The 25,945-nt window shown below is 45.7% G+C and overlaps 2 protein-coding genes across 2 annotated transcripts in view; one reads left to right on the top strand and one right to left on the bottom strand.

Moving 5' to 3' along the window:
• Window positions 1-1,176: 1,176 nt before the first annotated feature.
• On the bottom strand, window positions 1,177-2,206 carry LOC6724822 (nucleoplasmin-like protein ANO39). Its single transcript, XM_002105827.4, has one exon. The coding sequence runs from the start codon at window positions 1,786-1,788 to the stop codon at window positions 1,237-1,239; it is 552 nt and encodes a 183-aa protein (XP_002105863.1). The 5' UTR covers window positions 1,789-2,206; the 3' UTR covers window positions 1,177-1,236.
• Window positions 2,207-13,765: 11,559 nt separating this feature from the next.
• LOC6724819 (uncharacterized protein CG43867) overlaps window positions 13,766-25,945 on the top strand; it is an 85,010-nt gene continuing 72,830 nt past the window's right edge. The window contains 1 exon segment of the mRNA XM_016173162.3: window positions 13,766-14,260. The gene's annotated coding sequence lies outside the window, so the exon portion shown is untranslated.

The raw sequence follows: 25,945 nt of genomic DNA, 5'->3' as shown, positions 1-25,945 counted from the left end.
ACATGCGCCCTTCGAAAAGGGTTAACTGAAGTGAATGTCGGCCTGGAAAATGGACTGAATTCAGGGTTAGCCCCGAAATGGACTTTTGGAATTTTTCAAAGTTTTTCTGCATTGCTGGTCACTGATGCCGACCGCTTTACGCCAGCTTCAATTAATTTATAGCGATAAGGATTTGTATCCCAGTCATGACAACTTTGCCACGGTCCACGCCGCTGGATCGGGATTCCCGTGCCACGCATAAAGTGTCATTTCAGCGGCTCCGATGCCTAATTAAAACCATCAATTTCGAAGTGAACGGGATTCGTGTGAAGGGCTGGAGGATTGGCGAAGGATTGGGCAGAGTGCAGCTGCAGCAAAGTTTAATTAAAAAATCTGTATCCCTGGAGCAACCGCCTTTGCCCACACCCCTCAGCAATTGAAGTTTAATTGCTGCACAGACTCACAAAGGTGAAATGGGAGTGAGTATGCAAATAACTGGGTACGCGACTTAATGCTGACTTCATTATCCATGCCAACTGGTTCAATCGTAAGAGCTATTTTTTCTATTGCTGCAACATGGTATAAAACAAAGAAGCACAGTGTTTCGACTGCCGGATACAAATATCCTTTACTTCAACTCACTTTACTTTACTAGCGGCCATAGGAAAAAATAAGAGAGAATGCTATAGTCGAGTTCGCCGACTATCAGATACCCGTTGCTTAGATAGTGGAATTGCGAACGCGAAATATCATAATTTTTATGGGAAAGAAGAAGAAAAATCAAATGACATTTTTCAAAAGTATGGGCACAGTTGCAGTTTTGGGCGTTTGAGTGAGCGTTAGAGTGGGCGTGGCAACATGGGCCAACAAACTTGCGGTGCGTCTTTGTCTCTAGAATCTGTATCTGAACCTTCTAGCCTATATATATATATATTCCTGAGATCTCGACGTTCATACTGACGGACAGACTGACGGATTAACGGGTTCATATGAGGAAGAATTGACTATAAAACTGGATTGAACTTAATGGAAAAGTACTCATAGAAAACTAGAATATTTGCGAATATGTTGACCAACAAATGCTTTCAGTTTATTCCAAGAAGAAGTTATATTATGTTAGTGTTTTCTTTTTAGAGAGAGAGTCGAACAGTTCTTCGTGCAGACAGCTTTTGTGCTTTTATTGTATTAAATTGTGCTCATCTTTAAAGAATTGGTGCTTGTGTGTTTTTCTCCTAGAGATTTGCTATTTCGGACGTATTACTTCTTGTTTTTGCCGCTCTGTTTTCTCTTCCTCTTGCGTGAGCGAGATTTCTGGCCTTCATCCTCATCGTCATCGCTTTCGGAGTCATCCTCTACCACATAGTCTTTATCGTTCTTATCGTCCACATCGCCCTCATCGTCCTCACCGTCCTCACCGTCCTTATCGTCCTCGTCGTCCTCATAGTCAATCCGCTCCACGAGGAGAACATCATCCGCATCAGACCACTCGATCCTCCTCCTTTTCTGGGAAGCAGTGTCAGAAAAAGTGGCCCTGAGGGAACTGATACTGGCGTTCGAAACTTGAAGAACCTTCGATTTGAATAAAAAATGGTCGAGCGATTCTATGGCTCTCTTGGCCTCGGTTGAACTTTCAAACTGGATAAACCCGTAGGTATCGATCACCAGCGAGCCAAGGACTTGGCCAAAGGGAAAGCACAGCAAAGACAGCTCCTCGCGGGTGCAAGGCGGTAGGTTTCTCACACAGATCCTGCTCTTCAGACGCGTCGGTCCACTGACAAGTTCAATTCCCGCGATATTACTTACAGACATTTTATCTTTTTATTTTATTTTTACTTAGTTGAATGATTGTCAAAAATTTTCCTTTTTCGAAGTGCTCCTTTTTCTCTAGCTTTTCCGAACGATAGTTCATAATTTGACTTTTGCAAGTGTTACCAGATAAACCGGAATAGTGGGGGTAGTCTATGGCTGTTATCAAAATTTTACAGGTCCTAGGAATAATAATTGGTGACACCCCTAGCCAATTTCAAATTTCTGTCTTGGTCTTTAGTTAAAATGTTTCCAAGACAATAAGAAACAAAACCGTTCAGCTTTCAGGACTTGTACATATTAAGTTCATCGAAAGGGGTAAGAATCTGAAAGTATATGTAATTTTCGAATCGGCCTATGTAGCACCAGTGCTCTAGATCCGGTTTAAGGGTCAAATCGCTGTACTTCCACGATCCCACGCCAAAAACTGTGCTTTTGAAGCAATGCGGAAAGTGCCTTTGTTGCCACCTAAATGAAAAAAAAAAAAAAAAAACAAAAGAGAATGCTATAGTCGAGGTCCCCTTTCGAGAACACTGTGGCTTTAAATTGCAACAAAGCTGGGCCCCTTTGACCTGTAGTAGGCCTGTAACCTTTAACCTCACCCCTTCTGATATAATCGTCGACGCATAAATCTCAAGACCTGCCCGGCGGCTGCAATTTACGGCACGACCGTAAATTTTTATAAATGTCCTTGTAAATAAACTCGCAAATATGCTGATTTAGCATATTTCTGATATATGTGTGCCCGCATACGCTGTGTGGGCGGCGGGGGCGTGGTTCACGCCTGCGGTTTATGCCATGTGCTATGTGTGTGGCAGTTTTATTGCGAGGCTTTTTGTTCCCGCTTCTCCTGGGTATCCATGAGGAGTATGTGGCCCAACCCTTGGTTGGTCTCAATCTTTGAATTGCTTTTGCTTTCTATCAAGCAGGCTGATAATGTTTTTCCAGACGAGAATGCTGCTCTGTTGCTCATCTAGACATGTTTTCTAGGGTGTTCAACCGGTCGAACTTTGCGTTTGTTTTTTGCTTTATTTTATTCTCCTTTGATTTCGTGGGGAAAGTCTCCCTCAAGGGAGCTCGGAAAAAGTCAAAAACAGAGCCGAACAAAAAAGGGCACAGAGATAAATAAAAAATGAAAATTTTATGTTGCATTAACTTGCGCTGGCATTGTTGTGCCGCATAAAAAGCATATGTGTAATAAAATTTATGCATATAAACAACCGATGGCAGCCCACAAAAACCAGCAACAAGCAGCACCGACAGACAATGAAAAGCGAGTTAAATATTTGATAAAGCAGCCGTGAAGTTCGCCCAATGCCAGTTGTTCTGAATTGCTGTCTAAATTTGTTGTACTGCTTGACTGGCAGACTGGGGGTGTCCTCCATCCTGCGAGTTACGCAGGATGCTGAGCTTTGCGAAGGGACATTTTGCGAGGATGGTCACAATGGAGCAATTATGGAAGGGGTTTGCGGTCATCTCTAACTTCGCGATGAGCACTCGAAACTGCGTGTAATGAAACGTGGATTCAAACGGAGCCTCCGCGAATCCGAAGTTCGTGTTTTGCCATGGCGGTTCCCTGCTCTTCCTCCTCGGATATGTGTGCACTTGACATTTTCAATTTGCCGGCAATCAAGCAGCAAAATATGGATTACATTGTTAACGCTTTCGGACTACGCAAAGTTCCATAGTTTCTGCACAGAGAGAATCCTTTGGTTTGTGCTGCGTTTTCATATTAGCTTGAACCAATTCCGAAGGAAGTTACTCTTATCTATATATTGCAGAAAATACAACGAGCTGTTTCTCCGCGTGAGCCTGTGATATGAAGTCGTTCGCCTTTCTCGCCTCCTTTGCACTCGCTCATTTGTCAAAAGCTGCAGCAGGGTGTTATTAATGGATCCTCGACTGACAGGTACTGCCCCTTCTTCGGGCAACGCCTTTCCTCGGTGCTCTGGCCATGCACAATTGAACAAAATCTCGAAAGAATCAGTGTGCGATTAAAAAACAGTAGCTGGGTGCCAAGCCAAGCGTTGCATATTAAGCGGAACTAGCGAACTGCAGCCCCGAATTGGTTTTCGAAACCTTAAGTTCAAGCTGTGCTTGTTTGTTTTGTGAACATGCGAACGGGGCGTATGCGCAATGTTTACTTATTCATTATTTCTATTCCATTGTTTTCTTTTGGAGACACAGGCCGGCGGGCCGGTGAAACTTTTCCTAGCCACAACATGTGGCAGAGTGGCAGGAGTGGCAGGAGTGGCAGGTGGCAGGTGGCAGGCATTTCCCAGTCTTCTGGCCATCTCTTTCCCCTTGGCCCCACGTTTTGGGCACAGAGATTTCGACGTGGCCGATTTGCAGGATAGCTATTGCAGTTACCTACCCCCTGTTTGTACATCGGTTTTTACGCAGAGGAAGCTGCATTTCCATGCTGCCATTGTTGCTGCACCCTTTTTCTGGCTATTGCAGCTTAAAGCGCAAGACGTGCCAGGAGTTTCCTTCACGTTCCCCCTTTCCCGACTCAGGGAATATAATTTCCCATTAGCGCTCCTGACACCCACACACGCGCACTGAGAGAAAGTGTGGAGTCTCTTGTTCGGTGGGTTCCATCCGCAAGATGCACGCTGTTGGCCACATTAGTAGGGGGTTGGTTAACAGGCTCCCTTGATGGTTAAATGGCTCCCTCCGCCATTTCTCTCTGTGCACGCAGAAAGAAAAACATGAAAACATGCCACTCACCACCCGGCTTGCACTCGCTGCTGCAACTTTCCCGTTTGGCTTTTTCCGAATGCTTTGTGGGATAAAGTTGGAGCGAACATATGGCCGACTTCGACTTTGACTATTCATATTTTCACAGTCCCCGCATAGCACCTCCCACCACATCCCCCGCCTCCCCCAGGGTGTGTGTGTGTTTGCATAACAAAACTAACATTTAACAATAACATTTCCAACATTACGATGTCGACGCCAAAACTGAAAGGATAAACATTTCGCAACTCTGTTGGTGTGCTGCGGCGGAGATGTAGTTGGGCTACAGAACATAGGAAGTGCTGGGTGAATTGCATCCTGGTGTAAGCACTCCATTCCATTGATGCGAAGGCCGCGAATACGGCCCTTAATCGAATACAAACATTCGTAGGTGTTCGCAGTTGAGCGTAGTGATTATTTCATTTCGGTTTGATTTGATTTCTGCCCCAAAAATCAATTTCATATAGAGTTCTCTTCTGTTCCCTTGATTATCATATTTCCTTCCGCGCTTCTGAAATGTTCTCTTTCCTGGCCTGCTGTCTGCTGTTCTAGCATTTCCGACGCTTCCGACATTTTCCTCGTTTCCCATTTTCCGGGTTTTGTGCGCATTTCGAAATGCATTTTTATATTTCATTTGCCCTGCGGCTGCGGCTGCCTGTGAATAAAGTTTAGCGCAACATTTTTATGCATTATGATTGGCTGGCTGCGAAGCCAGGCTGCTCATCGCTTTTGCATGACTGTTTCCATCTGGCTACGGTGGCGTATGCGTAATATGCTTTTGATTGGCTTTGAATGGTGTAAAGCATTATTTGGATTGGCATTCCTCGCATCCGTCTGGGGAATATATTTTTGTTTTCCTTCGAGGCACAAACAATCTTCGATGGGAAAATCAACATTGAGCTGAGCCCTTTGAGTTGTTCCGTGCTTTCCCAGTGGCTTCGCCGGGCGGTGGGGAAATTATCACCCTGATTGAAATAAAATAGAAATCAAACAGCACACATAATCATGCAAGGAGAATGTGCCTCTTCTTTACGTTTTTTACGTTGCTGAGCAGCTCTTTTAAAACTAAGTACACTTCATCGTCGGTCGGAGGAATGGGTTCAGGAAATAACCCTTGCCCTTTCTTCGCTTCGCTTCGCTTGGCTTGGCTTTTTGGTCGTTGAATGATGTCCTGCCAAGGCGAATGTAATCAACAAATATTTTCATGGCGAAAGGACGAGTGGAAGGCGCGGATGGGGGAAGATAAAACTGAGGAAAAAGCGGAAAACTCAGCTGAGGGGGACAGTCATAAAGTGCGCCGTCAACTGTCCACTTTTCGTATGTTTGGTAATTTTTCTGCTTCACTTGGAAAAGGGCAAAAGTGGGAGGGGTGCCATGGTTGGGGTCACCAGCTGCAATAACAAAATGGTTGCGATCCACCCAGACCAGTCCCCTGCGACCATCAACCTTCGGTCATTGTTGTTGTCGTTGGTAATTTATGGAGCAACAAACAACACTGTTGACATTATTGACAAGAGACTCTGTTGCTGCATTTGTGGGGGCGGAGAAGCGCAGGGTGGGCGTGGCACTTTGGCACTTGGAGGGGAATGAAACAATTTGGATTCCTTTTTCTGTATATGTATCTGTATATCTGTATATATACGCGCAATGAAAACACACAGGAAATTCCGGAGAATAATGCATTTCGTTAAGAACAATTACTTGCTGAAAAGTTGCTCACGCTCCAAATATGAAATTATCATAAAATATTCTTCTTCTACTTCTACTGCGGAACTACTGACGTCTAGAAGTGGAGGCTTTGAAGATCCTAGACCTACGAAAATGTGGCAGATATTTGCAAATCCGAATGACACCTGCTACCTAAACGCCCGCCGCAGGCACGATTTTTGGCTGGCGAAAGTTTCGATTGGATTGGCTTGCTACACGGCTGGCGAACATAAAATGTTTATGGCCCGTCTTCTAATTAAAAGCACACCAGGCGCCCAAGGACGAAGAGTCCTGGCGGCCTCGTAAAGAACTCGCAGCGAAATGGCCTCGCGACATATTGAATTAAATATTCAATCATAAGAACAAAAGCCGTGCAAAAGTTCCTAGGCGCCCGATGAGGAGATGCGGAGCACAGGACCTGCCCCCCTTATCCTTAACGTCACCCCCCTCCCCGCCCCCATTCACCTCGCAGCAGAAGTGACACTTTATGGCAACGACGTCAGCTGAACTTGATAGACAATTTCGAGTGCGTCATAAACATTTACCGTTCGACGTGAGCCTCCAGCTCGAGCAGCTCCTTCAGAGCCCTGGAATCCCCGGCTCTCCCGAGAGCTCAACATAAATTAACTACTACATGCCGGGCGGCGGAAAGGGGCGTGGCGTCGTCTTGCATCTGACATCGTCTGCAAGCTGATGGAGTGCCCAAATTAAGATGCCGGATAGGCAGTCAAATAGAGTGCCAATCGGCTTGTTGGTCTGCGCAGTACTTCAGAATGTGGCAGGATGCAGGATGCAGGATGCAGGATACAGGACGCAGGTTACAGGATACTCCGTGGCCGTGATAGAACCGGGAATGCAAGCCAGCCAAATTAAGGGGACTTCTGCAGTTGCACGCAGCATGATGATCTCACAATTGACCCGAAACAAATTCATTGAATAACTTATTCCAACTTATTCCAGATGTCACAAGTTGATTGACGTGCTTAATTAAAGGCGTAGCTCGAGCAGCTGACACAAGCCAGATTCCTTGAGATTGCCTAAATAAACACCGGCTGTACGCTCAAACATGCACTCCATGAAAGGCTCTATATCTACAGGCATACATACATATATCATGTCATGGTCAAAAAGCATAAATATTTACTTAAGCCCATTATGCTGCTGATTGATTTGAAATTCATTTTGCAACCATAACAACGTTAGTGGGTAGGGAAAATCCGCCCGGCATGTGCTTGTGCACATGGACGGTGCGTTTTGAGGGAAAGGCTTAAAGCTCCGTAAACTATAATTTGCAATGCATGTAATTATGTGACGGCCAGAGCTCGCATCAAATATCTCTCTCTCTGTGTGTGCCGGCTAATAAGATTACAAATTATTTCGGCTAATTGCCACCGACATAACATAACTAATAACAGCAGCAGCTGGATGCGAAACGGAGGGATTTGCTCAGGATTTCCTCAGTCTCACGTAGCAAGTTGCATGTGGCTCGGGGCATTTGCATTGCGCCTAATTGTATGCCATAAAATATTAAATTACATGCCATGCAATGCACAACGTGAACGCCTGCCCCTTTCGACCGGATTTCCCCGCTTTTCCCGGGCTTTCCCAGCTGCTCTGCCCAACCCCTTGAGTAAGACTTAAGCCTTCGCCTGCCTGCAGCGCAATTCCCTTTGTGGAAAGCCAGGGAAATAGGATTAGTTCTGGGTTCCTAATGGGGAGCAACGTCTATTTATCAGGGATTTAACTTCGCAGTTGCAGGGGGATAACTTGAGGTCCTGATTCCCACACAGAACGCTTGATCTCTTCCCAGAATGTAATTGGAAATTATCCCAGTTTTTCGACTCAAAGGAAACTTTTGAGTTTGAAGACTTACGTGCGATTTGTGAAAGCAGATACATAACATAAAACTCTCATTTAGATATAGTCAGATAAAGGTTGATTTATATGTATGTATAAAATGAATACGAATCAATTAGCATCCAGCATCCCCGCTGCAAACTAAACAATTATTAAATTCCATTAAATATTTGTGACATAAACCTAAAAGCAAGCGTTTTAGGGAATAATAACCGTACAAATTCAGTTTCATTAGTTCAGCGTTTAAGCCATTATACGCTGACTAAAACCGCAACTGACTAAAAAATGCACCTTCATGGCGCTTAGCCATCGACCCCTCAGTCCCTTGACCACGCGAAATGGCCATTAGCCAACCGCAATTGAATGGCAGACAAATTTTCCATTCGAACTAAAAACATTCGAGTGCTGCAAAGTGACCGCAGAAAGCTGTATGTATCGACAAGGTGTGTTAAAAAAATATTTAAATTTCATTAAAAAAATATGTAGCTACTCTCAGCATTTGAGAAAAGTTCCAAAAAAGATTGAGAACTAATCTTTCAAGTCTTTAGAGGAAGTTGCGAGACCGAAAGGAGGTACAAATACCCGGAAGTACAGTCACGCCTATATTGATTATCGATAACTGCGCCAATGCTGATATTTCGTAGTCAGCAATGTTCAGCTTCAGGTAAATTCCGCCCAGGAAGCAGCTAAATTGGCAAATTTATGGTCTCCCACTCTCGCACTCAAGAACATCGCTGCATTTTGTTGCAATTGCGATTTCTGCACACTTACAATGCTAATTCGTGTTAACTTTTCGTGTAATGCGCAAATTTATGGACCTTCCTCTAGTTGAGACACCAAAAGCGAGAAGTGTACGGTATGCATTCGGAGTGGCAACCTGGCAAACTTTATTTAAAACTCGGCTTAAAAATTACTTTCGAATTAGTACCTATGTGTTTCGAGAAATATAAAACCATATATTTGCTTTAATGCTAGTTTAGCAATATATTGGAAATTCAAATTCGCTTTTCCTGCCCCTTTCGAACAATGTGGCCATAACTTACCCGTGTCTGTCTTGTACCACCAATTGACTAAAACTCCCTGGCCTCTTCCACCTGTGTTGTGCGGCAAGTAGTCGTGTGTGCCGAGTGTCCTTGTCCTTTGGCCAAGAGGACAGATTTATGGCCAAAAGCAAACGGCTCAAGAGGTTAATAAAACTTAATAATTCCGTTCGAGTGTTAACTGCAAGCGACCTTAAGTTGGGCTTTAGTTTCGAGCCGATCCGAAAATCAAGGAGTCGTAAAGCAGGTGCTCCAAAGGTCGTAAACTTCGAGGCGGAAGCCCCGGGGCACATCTATCAAAAATGTATTTTTACAACACACAAAAATTAAATTATATAGTCGGTCGCTCAACTTGATGAATAAGTGGCCATAAAAGGGCAGGAGAAATGGAAATGAGGAGGACGCAGGGAGCCTGGATTGGACGTCAGCATAAAAATCAATCTAATTTCATTAAAGTCAGTCAACATAATAAACGGACATCGTTTTTTGCTGCTCCTTCAAGACAATGAGAAGAGCACGGTGGAAAGAGGACACTTGGGACATCGGGCGGAATTTCATTTTCCAGCAAAAAAGAAAACGCGGAGCAACAGTCAGGGCTGAGACTTCTTTAAAAACGTTCGGAACGGCAGATGGGGGTTTCGGAGTATTTGGTTTTTATTTAAAAGGCAAGCAACCGAAATATATTGAGTTTAATATATCTAACTAAAAACGAAGTCCTCACCAGCGGCCCTAATCCTCAAAAAAGTTAATCAATTACGTCAAATCGATCCTTCGGGTTGGGTTAAAAGGCTTTTGGGTGTGGGCGTCTCTTGAGTTCTTAGCAGGAACAGGTACATTCCTCATGGACGTAATGTAAATCCCGTGTTGGAGCTCTCATATAATTCACGGGCCGAAACACGAGGCAATAAAACATTTTCCATTTTCCACCTAATGACACGCCTCCCCTCCGCCCCCTCCTGCCACCCGCTCACATGTGGAGAAGTGAAAATGCGGAAAAGCCGGGGGTTCATAAATTCAATTCGCTTCGACCGGCAGCTGCAGTTGATTTTCAGTCCCAATTCCGAGTGATTTTCTTAATGTAGTTCAAAGGGAAATTGTGAAAATTCCAGGGATGGGGACGTGTGTGCAAAGGGTTTCCCCGCTTTTCTTAAGTGCTGCGAGATCTAATAAATTTCCACTACGCCAAGACGGCAGGTCGCCCATTTTCGGGGGCGTTACGGATTTTTGAATAATATTTCACCTGCAGGTGGGTTATGCATCATGTGTGTGTGTGTAATTGTCTGAAAAATTACCATGTCTACATGACACGCATCCACGCACGCGCCGCCATTAAATCACATTTTCCCGGGCGAATTTTCCAGAAGAGGTGGGCGGCAAAGTGCTGCAAAGTGGGTGATGGCCCTTTCGTCCTAGCGTAAAATTCACAACCGGGCCAGGCACTTAAACTAATCAAAGTACGGCTTATATGGCAGCCTCCTGCATTCATCAACGAATGATGACTAGAACTCTCGCAACTGCGGAAAACCAAACAAGATTTCACTATAATTTTCACATATTTTCCGGCACGATCCAGCAGGCAACTCGCAAACTATGTAAGCATTCCACGCACCCAGGAAAAGCCATTCCATTTACCCGAATTCCCAATATAGCCGGCAGAACTCCCCAAATAGTTCACACATTTTCACAGGTACAACCAAAATACCTGTCCACCGATTTTGTGCAGTTGTCAGGCGAAAGTCAAGGCAAATCTCGGCGTTTATTTTACGTTTGATTGAAACTCTGATTAATTTCAGCAGCCAAGTCCTCAGCGCCCCTTGTCCTCCCCAAAGCTCCGGTTTCAACACCTGGGCACCTTCGCTCTCGGCTTTCATTTGTAATGAGTGCTGGGCACACGTACGGCGCATTGGTTACACGGCAGGAGACACGGCTCCGGATGCGGACGGATACGCCTGTGAATGGAATGGGTAGTTGGGGCGCAGGAGGAGCAGCAGGGGTGGGGCCCTTTGGGCGGGCATGCACCCCATGTGTTGGGGACAATCTGTCATACACAGGGTTAGGGCAAACGCGCCGGGTATGATCTAAAAGTGATGAGAAAGGTGACTTGGTACAATGCTCGCATTGTGCCCCCGAAAAACTGTTCAAAATCGATGGCGGCGGGTGGGTGTCACAGAGATCACAAGAACTGAACAATTACTTATGATGGTGTAGCAATTTGCACTTTAGTTGCGAAGAGGAAGTGCTATTTGCCAGTTTGTTTCTAACCGAAAAATATTCCTTGAATCAACATTACCTTAGGGTGTTGATGGCATCGTGTTGGCCATGTCGGCCATGTCGGTCCCCAGTTGTATTCCATGATTATCACTTTGCACGTCCTTTATGCTTATAGGTACATATATGTGTGCGGTCCTCTAACCCATCTGCTCCTCTTTATACGTTTTGCGTGATCGCATGTGGAGTCCCCCGTGGATTTAGCTGAGTTGGCTCATAATGTTGGCAACTACCTCGCAAGCCCCGTGGACCTGATGGTCGCCAGGAAGTGCCTGGTGCCAAGATCTAATTGCTGAAATCAGTGTACAACCTACACCCGGCTCGTGTCCTCGCATCCGTCTCATCTCCGGCCGCTGCTGCTATTATCCCTAAAATCCAGCAAGACATTGCCAAGACCGTAAGGAAGTTAAAAGCAGCTAAAATAGACACCTGGGACAGGACTGAGGAAGCAGTTCTGCCAGGTGCAGCTGCAGATGTCCCGGCATCCTGGCTAAGTAAGTACAGCTTAGCCGAGCCCAGCCCAGTTCTTTGGCCGGGATCCCAGTTCCCTCGTTCACCTCCTTCGGGGGCCAATCCAGTGCCACAGAATTTATTGACTTTGTCGCTGTCGTGTCCTCAGCATTTTCTCCTGCTTTTCGCTCTGCAATGGTAGTTGAACCTGGGACTATCACCAGCAGTCATCCTGTGCACCGAAAAAAATAGAAGCAACGCTCATATATATGTACATATGTGCTTTAAGTAATCAAAACCATTGGGTTGTCATTCGAACGTACTTTTAAAGCATCTCCTCAGATGAATCCAAACTGTCAATATTCAAGCCCATTCGGAATTCGCTTCAGTGCAAGCAAAAGCTTCCCGAACAAATTAAACCCGTAGTCCAGGCCATAAATTAACCAGCGCTCGTCGTACACACCCAATCACAGCTGATCATGATGATGATGACAAAAACTGGCAAGACTCCATCCTCCATCTCAGGCGGGCATCCTATCCTGCGATGTCCTGATGCCATGTTTTGTCTCCTGTTTGCCCGACTTTAGCAGCCCAGGGGGTTGCTTTGTTGTTTATGAGCACGTGTAATCACTTTTGCCATGGTCCACTTGATGGCCATCAACTGCGACTGCGTTTCCTGCATCCCGAGCTCCCCCAGAAGGGGTGAGGCGTTGACCATCGCAAGGACCATCGCCAGGAGTCAACTTAATGGGTACCGGAATCCGTATGCAGTCTTTAAATACCCCTCACATAAATTTTTGCCCTATGTAGATGGTTTTATATGTAGATCTATGCGTGTTGGAAATGTATTTCCAACAGCTAGAAGTGAAGTATCAGTGTTGCGATTGGCAGCCAGTATTGCCAAACGGTAGTGTACTCATTATATTGGTTTCGCACCATACACATTGTTGTTTTCGAATGTCCCGCATGTGCCTGTCATCTGAACCCATTTCCGTTCGGTGGAAATCTTTAAAGTGGTCCTCTTTAGCTTGGCTGGATGACTCTTTGATTGCTGCAGCTTTTGCACCTGCTGCCGGACACACGGACTGAAAACCAGATAGCAGGTGGGAAAGCGGGAAAACGGGAAAGGTACAACGTGGATGGCAGACTTTTGAATTGACTCGGCCGAGTGGACAGCAAACGCTAGGAGGGCACAGGCACATGTGTGAGCCAGGCGCATTCCTGTGAATTTTTGTGAATTGAAATTTTTGAAATTTCCCGTCACAGTCTGCACTCTGCAGACGGCCAGACACATTGGAATCCTGTTAATTGCTCCGGTAGGGGGTGTTGCAAGGATTGATGGGGTGGGGCTGCCCAGCCACGCCCCTTGTGTTAGTGGTCTTTTCGAAAAGCCTACCGAAGTTAGCAAAGGATGGTTGTTTTGAGATGATGAGGCCAACGCTAAAGCTCCTCGAAGCAGAATCATTTAAATGAGTTTAACTTCACACACCACTTACATTTTGATTGAATGAATGACCATTCGTAGTATGGTAGACTACCTATAACTTTAGAGACGAATTGAAATTATAGAGGTCTTAGAGTAATTGCTTTGTTTTGTGTTGGGATAAAACTTATACTAGTGAATTGGGATATTTTGTGTTTACTCCCAGATCCTGAATGAGTGCTTTAGCACTTAGTACATGCAATTCTATATTCAAATGCAACGGTTCCGCGGCAACAGTTCGGCTAACAGAGAGGCGAGACAACTGTAGAGCTAGGCGCTGTTGAACCGCTGTAAGGCAACAGTTGTTGCGCACTGTTACCGTTCCACTCCAGTTCTTGCGCACGCTAACAGCGCGAAGCCACTCATGTTAGCCAACAGAAGGCAGAAGCACTGCACTCACTCACTCACTCAAGTTCGACCCGAAAGTTCGCCCGATGTTTGCCCAGCTTAACATGCTGCTAACAGTGTTTTTTTTCCAGCGCCCCCATCGAGTTCGTGTTTACTCCGCGCTGCTCTTTTCGGTTAGCTAGTTTAACTAACTGTGTTTTTTTTTGCCGCGGGTGCAACAACAACAAGTGGAAACAGCTGTTCGAGCTCGCTAAACGGCAGTAAAATGAGCATGGCAAGAGGTGAATAACAAAACAAAGGCCAGTGTTAACAAAAGTGAAAAACAAAAGCAAATAGCATAAAGCAACAACTGCGGACGGGCGAGCAAAGGAAGCGAAAAGAAGAAGAGGAAGAGTTTGCGCAGTCACGTGTGCAGTCGACGTCTGCTGCGGCAGCGGCAGCGGCCGAGGAAAATTCCCATGCGGAAAATTCACATTCGCATTTGCGAACGAAAAAAGCACCAAAGGCGAGACGGCGATGATGGAGCTGACGAAGAGGGAGCGAAAGCCACCAACAACCACTAGCAGCTGTTAGAGAGGGACAGGTGAGTTGTTGTGTTTTCTGGCGCCAGATCCTTGATCGCAGCCTCCGTCCCTTTCGCACACGCAGTGCCTTCGATTAGTATTTCACTTGGATTCAAATTAAGAACAAGTGTGTTGCTCCACACAGCACGGGCCACGCCACTAGGTCTCCTGCATATGTACATATGTATGTACAAAAATGTGCCTGCGAACGCAGGTCAGCAACAGCTGGCAACACTGAGGAATTAGCAGGGGCATATATACAGACAGCCTTCGCTTTGGACACCTGAAATCAAACCAAAAACGCAAACTACACATTTGCAAACGTCGGCCCTATTACTTTGACCACAACTGTATACCAAACAATTCCATTGATTTTTCTTGTGGGAATAGTTGGGAATGCGACACTGTAGACATAGGAAACAACGTACTCCTTTGCAAACGGAACCATCCGCACCCTTGGCACTGTTCCTGCCACCGACCCCACCCCTTCCCCCAATCCCTCCTGCGCTGTGCTCCTTGTTTTTTTATTCCTTGTCCTTTCCTTTTGCGTCTGTCTGCTGTCGTTGAACTTTTTGCAACAATCTTCGACTTCTAGTTGGCCCCCCGCTATTTTCCATTTCCCCTCCCGGCGCCTCCCACAACCTCATGAGATATGTAAGTGGCCAGTTTTGTACCTTTTGTTTCCCCCAACGGAATTTATGTTAATTTGGTGCTACATTCCCGCGCCTGCGAGCCCCTCCTACCTTCTTCCCGTACAGTTGGTTTGATTTGTCCTGCTCCAATGCGGTAGGTTAGGATTCCAGACCCACAGATAGGCCAAGGCAGAAGCTTTCGGCGAATTCCGCACCAAATTGAATTGCCTTGTTCCAGATGATTCAATACTGATCCCTTTGCAAATATGTATTAATCTATAATAGTGATAGTTCACTGCAGTGAAGGCTAGTTGATAATCCTTCCGAATCCAGGACTTTTGCCATCGTGGCACTTAAATTATATGCGGTACACGGAGCAACAAGTTGCAGATGTTGCTCCTTCGGTGCGACACAAGGAATGCATAACCAAATGTAAGCGTTTTAAATATTTTAGAGATCTCCTCTATTTAAAAAGTTTAATAATCAATTTCTTCAAATAAGATATAATACATATACATTTAATGACGAAATTCTTGCGGGTAATAGTTATTCATAGCGGAGGGTATATTCCGCAGATTATACAATCGCAATCGCAATCACAATATTCCTTAGCTAAAAACATGTGATTTCCTTTTTCAACGAGTGTCTGCCGTTCCTGGGACATTTTCCACTGCGCTCGGAGTCCTTTTCTTGCATTTTCCTTGTCCCGGGTGACAAGTAAACTTCGCCATTCAAAGTGCATTTACCGCTGGCGCCCCCAGTGGACCCGCCTTTCCGCCTTTCCGCTTTTCCGCCCCCTGTGCTGCCAACACGTGGATACGTGACTGTGTCGGTTTTCCTGCCGTTTTCACCTACAATGTCCCTACATTAGCCCACTTCCTCCGCCGCCTGCAGCTGCTGTTTTTGTCCCCAGGAGTTTTCGGTATTGTTTTGCTCAATGCGCCCGCTGTGCGCTCCTTGCTCCCTGGAAAAACACTTCAACACTTCCTTGTGGATCCTCCTATTTCTCGGTCCCAATTTGCAGCTTTCGCCAGGAAAAGGCCAAATTCGAAATTGGAAATTTGCAGCGAATAATTGGTTTTGTTTCCTATTGTTCTTCGGTTCCTCGGTCTGTCGCTTGTTTTCGTGAAAATAAGTGTGCAAATCCAGCCAGTTTTCTCACGATATGGGTCAAATTTGGGACTCTCGGAGGAGCAGGGAAAATGCGACGGACAGACCAAACCGTATGCACTTGTACCAAAAACTCGGGCTCGAGTGAAAGAACTTTTTGCACTTTTGCGCGGCTCCTGCTGAATGCAAACCTCAAATAGCAATTCCATGGACAGAGCACGCACGCAACATAAACATAACTTGGACACTCACTAGCAAAAGATGCAGAGACTGTGGCAAAAACACAGCAAAAATTTAGAAAATGGCAAAAGTGCAACTAAGGCGGGTAATACGCTTCAAACAAATCGAGGAAACGGAAGTTAATTGGAACTTAAGACTTGCTTCACTAGCGCCATAAAGCAACTTCAGTGTGTTTTCGATTTGGTCATGTTCAATATAACTTTACTCTTTTGAATGCATGTGCCGCCTATTTATGTAACTCAGCTTCTTTAACTCGTTTCATAACTTACGAGAAAGGCAGTAAGTGTTCGATGCGGAAGGGTATCAGGAAGTAGCTCGAGAATATGAATAGTGCGGCAAAAAGCAGCTCAAGACGATTTCATTTTTGTTTTTCGCTGCCCACTTTCCTCGTCCTCTTGGTCTTGCTCTTGCTCTGGCTATATGCCGGGCCAGACGTGGCCGGAAACTTTAATAAAAACATGTCAAGAGCACTTTTCCCCCCACTTTGCCACCGCAAAACACAACAACTGCACACTGCACGCTCCCAAAACTGAACTGAAAATAGAAAGACAACAACACTAGCCACCTACGACCGCAGTTGGCAGTCGTTCAGTGGTTGTTTTTAGACTTGACCAAGTTTATTGCCTGCCATATGCAATTGCCGTAGATTATTTTGGTGCTCTGCCGGGGACATCGCCCCTTTCTGCGCCCATTGAGTGCACAGATTTGCCACGCCCGCCTGCAACCCTGCAACCCTGCAACCCTGCAACCCGCCCCCACAAAAATGGCTAGCCGGCGAAACCGAAACCAAGGCTGTCGCTGCACCTTGCACCGAAAGAAATCACCAAGTAGCTAGCGGACCATTTTCGTAGCCAACATATCGTTCTACGATAAGATATAGAAACCTTGCAGTTCGAGTTTTCTCACCGTGTGCCTGCAGGATGTGACTGCGACTTGAGGGGTGCTTGGCAAACGGGGCGGCTACGTGATGTTGCCTCACTTGGCCAATTTTGGTCAGCTCATACATTCAGCCAGGCCCAAGTGCTCCGCGGCACGGAACTCTTGAGTTTGGAGCAATTTGCAGGGAGCTTCGGGGAGTTCGCAGTGGGGATATATTGTAGATATCGTTGGCAGCAGGGCTACAGTGCTGCAGCCTTATCCTTGTTGGCTTCTAGTGCGCTGCGCTGGTTTTGTGTTTGGAAACCACAAGCGGAATTAAAGCCGCCAGTCCGTGCATTTATTTTCTCCACTTCTGTGTCGTAAGATCACAGCACTAATAAGTTAATGTTGATTAATTTCCAGCCAAACCTCGTCCAAAGCATGTGCGTAGCTACGGATGGTGGTTAAGTGCTCATGAAACTATTGGCTCAAAACCGTTTCTGACCCTCCTCGTAATCAGTCATTCATTGGCATTCCCCCTAATCGAAGTGCTTTGCTAACTGCCCCAATGAGTCCTTAGAGCGCCTAACTGCGATTGCCACTGGCGCACACACGTGGCACGCTCGCCTCACGTCCTCCGGCGAAGCGGAGCCAGTTTTCCAAAAACTGTTGTACATTTAATTAAATATTTATACACGAAAAGGTAAACGTGCCAGCAGGTTCGGGGGATATAGACAGTCACGGATACGATACGGCTACGAATACGGCCGGTACGCTTACGTTTACGGCGCAGACGGAGCAGACTCGTAACCGTGGCAAACATTTTACGATACATCGTCGCTGTCGACGTCGACATCGGTTTTTGCATAATTGATTAAATGACTGGCCGTATAACGCGGGCGGACGGGCGGGCTCCAAAAGCCGGCGGAGTAAATGGGAAGTTACGGCGGAAAGAAATAAAGCAGCTGCCTGAGACACGGAGATGTGAGTGGTGGCGAGGATGTTGATGGCGGGGGGAAAAGGATGTTAGTTATGGTGTTGGTAAATGTTGTGATTATTGGCCAAATGAAAAATGCAGGCAATGGTTCTGCCAATTGGCCACATCGCCTGTGGTATGGCTTTGGGTTTCTCTCTGAAATGAAAGTACCTGTAGTTGGTGACCTTGGCATCGACGCAAACGAATGGAATGGAAAGTGAAATTTCATGAGCTATCCACGAATACATCTTGTGCTTCTTGTGCTTAGATCTTTGCATCGCCGAATCTGGGGTATATATATATATTTTTTCAGCCGAGCTTCGTTCAAATCTACGGAAAATCACCTATAGGTTTGGTTTCATTTGTCTGGGTCGTTTTTCTTGTGGAGCACTTTGTTTGTTTGTTTTCATTAATGGTCTCGATTTGGCATTTGAACTTTGAACCTTTTGTCAAAGGCAAAATCGCCCTCTTGCCGTTTTCCCGCCCCTCCATATTTCCACCCAGCTGGCTGTGCCAACATGCACCCCACTCCATCCGCTTTGCCCCGGTTTCCCCCATTTACCCATTTTCCGGCCATATGCTAATGGCTCGTGCTGGCATGTGTGTGTGTTTTTGTGTGTATTTGTGTGTGTCAAGTGTATATCCTTTCGGCGTAGCGAGTGCATTTTCTTGTCAACGCTGACATTTCCTGCACTTCGGCCTTGTTTTTCCAACCTCTGCCTCCTTTGACACCCCCACCCACTGAACTCCCCCTCCTCGTTTTCTCATGTCGCTTCTCGTTTAATGAGCATTTCCCTTTTGTTTTCCGTGATGATAAAAGCCAGGAATTATGATTGCTCCACATTCGTGGCGTGTCAGTCAGATTTTGTCGCTAACTCCTGACAATGCACGAAAAACCTAAGGCCACATTAGTATTTTGGATAAAAAGATATGTTATATTTAATTTGTAGAAAAAACGAAAGGTACTGATTAGGTAACACCTAAAATGTTATCAGAAATCACCCTTGAAGTAAAGTCGAAATAGATCTTAGTTCTGGCGAAATGAAAAATTTGTTTCAGTGCCTAGCGATATACATACACACATACAAATAAAGTTGCTGTGGAAGTGGGTTGAAAAGGATTCTGAGTGGGTGGGTGGCGTTATAAAATGTAGCTGCAAGTGAGCTCACAGCTGTATTAATGTACATATATGTACGTCCTCATTTCTCCTTCTTTTGCAACAGCTTTACATGGCATTTGCGATTCGAACGTTGAATGAGGAACGGCATTTAGTTGAACAGCAGGAATTAGTGAATTTTCATAAATGATTATCTATGCGATACAAACGATGTCGCTCTCGTCTGGCTAGAACAATTCAAAGTAATCCACAAATAGCAGATATTTCGTGCTGACACCGCAAGAACAACAAGGTCAGGGTCGTCGTTGCCATCCCCACATTTCGACAGTCTTGGCCGACTGTTTTCCCTCTCCTATCGGCAATTAAGATGCCCCGCGCCCACAGTTTAACTGGTACCAACCCCCCCCAAGCTTTTCCAACGCCGGTCTCATTTCTCCCATTTTGTGAGGGACCAGCCGCCAAGCGCAAAGTGATTCCCATTCTTGTTTAATCGATGGCGTCAATTGCACTCCACTTGAGTCGCTGGCGTTTTTATGGCAGCCCCACCCACTGGCACCCCCACCCCTTCATTCTTAAAACAATTGCATGCTATTTTTACATCAACAAAAAGAGTGGCACATTGCGAGAGGAGCGCATATGAAAATGAAAAAATGAAATAAATTTGCAATAATTCCTTATTGATTCGGCCGCAAGTCGTTAAAACATTTCGTACGTTGCCAGGCAGAAGAGTGAGTGCACTACTCAATATCATGAGTCGGCAAAATACAGTAGAACATCGATGTGCTCGCTTTTCTTTGGCCCCTGCTATTAGAATATTTCGCACGATGCTCCTATTGAAAAACACATACAGCTACTGATGCACTGGGCAGGCTTCACTGTAATGGACGGAGTGAAATGTGAGTGAAATGCTGAGCTCTGTTAACTGTTAACAGCTGACGCTCTCCCATAGTGTAACTGCTGAGAGTAACTGAGAGCAAAGAGAGTTACACTTACATTATTCTCACAAAAAACGAGAATTTTGAGCCGATGTTTTGGCTCTGCAGCAGCTGTTGTGGAAATTTTTCTTGCAGTACGTTGACTTTTTCAACTGTTGTTATTTTTCGCATTATTGCCATTATTGTTGTTTCTCCTGTTGTTTGCTATCCGCAGTTGTCGCAGTGTTATTTTATTGTCGTCGTTATTATGGATTTTCAACTTGGCCCCCCCTCCCCCTCTTCCCATCCGTACGTTTTCTTCATATTTGTGTACATTTGTTCATAAGCATATGCCCATGAGACAAAATCACAGCGATGCAAAATCGAGTCCGTCTCTCCATATCTCGTTGTTTATTTATAGTTATTTTGCATAGATATCACTTATTGCTCATGTCTGTTGTTCTTGCTGCATTTTAATTAAGATAACTTCCCTTCATGACACATCATCATTGTGCACCCCCCTTCCAAAGATCCTATGAGCTGTCACTCAATGTATGTTAATATGTATGTAATTGAAGTGGGGTGGGGTGGCGAAGGGAATGTGGGGCTTACGATTAGCACAATCGATTTCAATTGGATGTGGATCTGGAGTTGGGTCTCGGAAATGGTCATGCCGCATAAAGTTGCAGCATTTATACTCCAAAACATTCCGCCCTTAATCGCAACTCCGATCGTTGCCAAACACCTCCAGTCTGCAAGTTCGTCAGGTTCGGTGGTAATTGGCTTTAATTAAATGCAAGTCGTAAAGTCAACTGAGTAAGGCTCTCCCCCCTGACTGCTGCCCCGCCCACCTCCCCCAGCCTTGCGAATTTAATTAAAGCGAATGCGAATCATAAATATTGCACACGGAAACCAGCGCAGCCAATTGTCAAACACTCGTAACTTCGCTGGCAACGCTTTTGGACTGCTGCGAGCAGCGACCCAAGTGAACGGAAACCTAACGGACGCCAAGCTCAACCGAATTCCCGTGAATGTAGGTCAGTGCGGTGTGGAAGGGAACTGCTCTGCTCTGCTGAGCACCTGAGTCGGACTTAGGTCTTAATCCCTCGAAATCGTTTGTCGTTTTTACACCTTTTAGTGGGGTTATGCCCGACACTGGGATGAGCTGGAGCAGTATCTCTTGTAGAAGTGGTAGATCGAAATGGACGTGGACCCTTCTGCCAAAAGCAAGCGAGACGACGACTCACCCAATGACATTTTCTTCAATGATAGAATTCATGTTCTACCCTCGATGTGGGTATAGGGTATAGCTGCATTCGTTCTGGTCAGCTGCTCAGGTATTTGTGGCCATTGCAATTGCGGGTGTCGACAAGCGTCTAGATTGCCAGCGTGTTTCCACCCATTTGGAGCGGCAGAGACAGAGAAAACTGGTCCATGCGAAGGTCGAAGTGGTTCGTTCTGCTGGGCTTTCTGCTTCTGTTTTCGACTCTGATGCTGAGCTGATTCTTATTCTTATTCTGATCGTGATTCTGATTGTGGGTTCTCTAAAACGGCCAACAACGGTCATGCTTCTTAATTAGCTGCTTATTTTTTGACAGTTTTTGTTCGCTGCTGGTTGTTGTAATGGTTGTTTTGTCGGTCTCATTAGAAGCAACATGTTGTTGTTCTTGCTGCTCGCATGAAGTTTTCGGAGTGGCGGGTGGCGAACCGGTTTGTTTTTCTTCTTTTATTTCCATTTTTATTCGGTTTTTTATAGTTGGTGGGATTGTTTTTGTTTCTGTGCCCGTCTGTCTTGACGGTTAGTATGTGGTATAGAGTTTGTCCAACAGCTAACGGTTTGTTTGGGGAGTCGCAATGTTTTAGTTTTGGTGTTACAGCACAAAGTTATAGTTTGGCCCGCTTGAAGCCGCAATTCGGTTGAAATTTTCGGTGAGCTATATAGTATTAACTATATATAGTATTTTTGAAATCGATCGATAGACCCACTCATTCGATACACATATGACACATGAAGTTGGGCAATATTGCCTGATTACAAACATAATGTAGAACTAGAAATGTTCTTGGTATGGATAGAGTGCAAGAAGACCCAACTCAGCGATAGTGCCATTACTACTTCCAGCTCATCTGGGCGTACACCCTCGCACTCGCACAGTTGTAAGGAAGCGTAATGTATGGGCGAAGATATATCTAGTTGATCTAGACCCAAAGTCGTTAGTCGCCAGTCGGTGCTTTGTTGTAAGTCTCTTTGCTTGTCACGTAGGTCATGGAGGTGCAGCCCTGACCCCCCTGACCCTCCGACACCCGACCCCAACCACCGCAGCTCCCCCCCACCCCCTACAAGTGCTTACCAACTAGCATAAACAACAACTGCAGAATGACAACCGTTTTACAAGGAGAAACCGCAGACAACGAGCAACAGAAAGAGGAGGAAAGACGACCGACGCACCCAAGAGTTAAGGCCCTCGACTCACACTTGCCGGCAATATATACGAGTATAGCATATATGCGGCACTTGTGTGTGGACTGGGCCCACAGTTGCACGGTTTGTCTGGGTCCATAGCCCCCACCCCACTAGAGCCCCCTGGAGCCCCTCTCAGTACTCCCTTTCGGAGTTACTGTGGCAGAGACCAATTAAAATGCGCGACATCACATGTGCGCGAGCATTTATTATAAATTTTTCGTTGGAATTGAGTGAAAAATAGTTGAAAGAAAGAGCGAAAAGAAAGCAAAGGGAAAAATGAATGCGGGAGTGGTTATAAAAAGAGAAAATAGCAGGGCCAATGTGTGGAAGTGGGTAATACCCTGGGTTAGGTGCTCGGAAATTATGTGTGGGGAAACGGGGCAAATATTTGCATACTTCACGGAGGAAGCACATGCAGTGTGGCCGAAGCACATATCATTTTCGCAGTGTGACCAACAGCAGCTCGGAATGCAGCGCTGAGCCACCACAGAGCCATTAAATTGCATTCCGGAGCTTGAAACTTGGTTCCCAGCAGTAACTTCCGCTGTTAATGCAGCAAAGTGAAAAACGAAATAATACGAGTAACAAAGAAACAGCAGGGAAGTGTGTCGGAGTAAACTTGTGGAAAGGTGCGGCGTTACTGTGTCTGCTTATCCTGCCACACCAGTTATTAGTTAGCTCACACCATCACTGAGCTTTCCTCGTTACCCACATGCATTGACAATGTTTTTCAAATTGACGACGCATTACACAGTGCATGGGCAAGGGGGCTCAATGGGTGGTGGAGAGGGGTGGTCCTTGGAGGAGGGTTGTAAAATTATTGTCATGCGAACGATGCAGCCGTGTTTATTAAATTTTTCAAGTGCCCCAACAAAGTGCAGTGCAGTGGGGCCCCACGCTACAAAAATGGTCGGCGGTGTGGAGGATGTGTTGTCATGCTGTGAAATTATTTTGGACTCGATGGGTGTCGGTGTGGTACGTTTGAAATTTTATGTTGTATTAATTTTACAACTTTACATGCTGCAGACAGACTGCATTGCGCGGTATATCATAAAAGTTGTTCGATGAAATTGAGCTTAACAGCTCAGCCGAACTATCCACACATTTACCACTCCTAAACGAATCTGCGTAAAGTCCATTATGTAACGCTCGTGTCAACAGGATACAAGTAATGAAACAATTTAAGGCAAAAGGAGATGCGCGCTTGTTTTGCTTAGAAATTTGTTAGAGGCAGCTCAGTTTTGCTTGCAGTGCTGAAAATACATAAATACATTGTCTAATATTTGGCAAAGCTCCGAGTGGCAACTGAAACTGAAACTGGAAAACTACGTACGAACCGGAACTGCAGTACTGGGAAACCCCAAGAAGGGGAGCTTAACTATCGTCTGGGGTTTTTAGAAATTTGTTTTGCTTCGCTCTGTCTTTGTGGCAGCCCCTTTGCCTTCGCCGCTCTGCACTTCATTGGAGCCGTGAACAAGTTTTGCCAACTATTTGAGTGAGTTTTCCATTCCATGTCGCCATTCTTATATTCGGGCTCCCCCGTATTCCTCCATTAGGGAGCTAAGCTAAGAGCAAGCGTAAGACAATGCAGTTGGATTTGCCAGTCTTGCAAACCCAAACACCCAACCCCCAAGAAAATCCTTTCGCCCGGGGGCGAAACAGTGCACTGCTGCACTTAGCCAAGTTAAGTTAACCCAAAGCTGAGGCGGAGTGTCGGTATCCGACAGTTGTTCAACTGTATCTGAGTTGCAGTATCCGCATCCCCAGGCCCTTTCTATTTCCGTTTGCCGTTCATGTGTTGGCCAAGTTCGTAGTAAGCCGAGTGGTAAACAAAGATATATACTAGCATGCTACCAGTTTGTCAGTTTACCAGTTACCATATGTGTATGCAAAACAAGCTTTGCTAAGCCGCTTACGCTTATGACTTTCAGGCCTGCCAATCTGACCGAGCTTCAGTTCCCGGGCTAATGCCGTGTAATGGGTTCGTTAAACCCGCCAAAATGGCAGTTCTATTATGACGTACAGTCACGCACACGCAGTGTTGCTAAACTTTCTTAAAAACTTCTGTTTCGCACATGCAGTTTTCATTCCAAATCTTCGGTTAACCGGTGTGACCATGTGGTTAATCCACCTTGTAAAGTAATAAATCGATGTGCATGCATATATATACATCTTACATACCGAGTTCCGCAACTTGGATTTGCGAAATCCACTTGGATGCACCATGATAATCATGCACTTCGGTTCAACCTGTCGCCCTGTTGTCGCATTTCACTGGCTAATCGGGTGGCTTGTGGACACTTCCGGCTCCCTTGAAGCGTAGGGTTCCGGAGGAGCCTGTAGCAATGTTGCCAATTTTCACAAAGCCTGAGCAAATTAGAAACAATTTGGTACTGAGTGCACTTAAAATCGAGAGCTGCAAGGAGGAATGAAGTGGCCCAAAGTGGAGAGCAGGACACATTTTGTCAAATCAAAAACTGAATTTGAATTTCAATCAACTCGAATTAAATCAAAATTTGCAAAATGAAGTGAGCGCACACACACAGGGAGCTACACATGTACTTCTCGTTCATGCAGAAGAAAGTACGGTGCCCTGCTCAAAATTGGAATATAATTCTTATGAATGTGTCTGGGTTGGGTCGTGGGTTCTGCGTCCTGCTTCCGGCGTCCTGCGTGCGTCCCTTCGACCACAGCCACAGCTCCAGAGATTTGGCAAAGGAGTTGCAGCAATGGAAATGGACTTCGGACCGGAGAGCTTGCAAGCAAAGGCTTTTAGCCACAAAAATTCACAGCAAAGAAAGTGCCCGAATGCTGCAAAGGAGCAGAGGGGAAGACAGAGGGAAAGGAAAAGCTGGAAAAGCCATCAGCCAGCAGTCCACGGACCACAAAAGATGAAAGGGACGGCACTCCTGCTGCAACTCCAGAATGTCAAGTCTGCTGTCTATAATTTAGTGGCATATTCAATTGCCAACTGCCCTTTTCCATGGACCTTTGTCCCGTTGATTAGACATTGCGCACACGTAGTGGCGATTGATGCCCCAGATTCGCGCACCTGTTGGCCAGTTTTCTCCAGTTTCGTGCTCTCCACCGTCAACCGTCCAGTGTCCAGTGTCCAGTGTCCAGTGCCCACTTTCCACTTTTCCGTCTGCCGGTGTCACTCGTTCTCGTTCTGCTCCATCGATTTTCCCTCACTTTTTCATCTGCTCTCGCATTGATTTCCTCGCTTGGGCACGTAGATAGGTGTAAATGTTGACTGGGATCTGGTAATGCCCAAACCGATTGCCAGATTGGCGGGTTGATGGATAGCGCGCCATTGTTTGTGCAATGTTTGGAACGGGCACTAGTATTCGGTTATCAATTTTGTTGCGATCAAAAAGGGAGCTCTGTGTAATTA

This window comes from Drosophila simulans, chromosome X, assembly GCF_016746395.2.
Source record: "Drosophila simulans strain w501 chromosome X, Prin_Dsim_3.1, whole genome shotgun sequence".
Lineage (NCBI taxonomy): Eukaryota > Metazoa > Arthropoda > Insecta > Diptera > Drosophilidae > Drosophila > Drosophila simulans.
The sequence above is the reverse complement of the archived record's forward strand: the minus strand, read 5'-3'. Positions and strand labels throughout refer to the sequence as shown.

Coding starts and splice junctions, on each gene's coding strand:
- LOC6724822 (XM_002105827.4), bottom strand. CDS start 1,788: ATGTCTGTAAGTAATATCGCGGGAATTGAACTTGTCAGTGGACCGACG.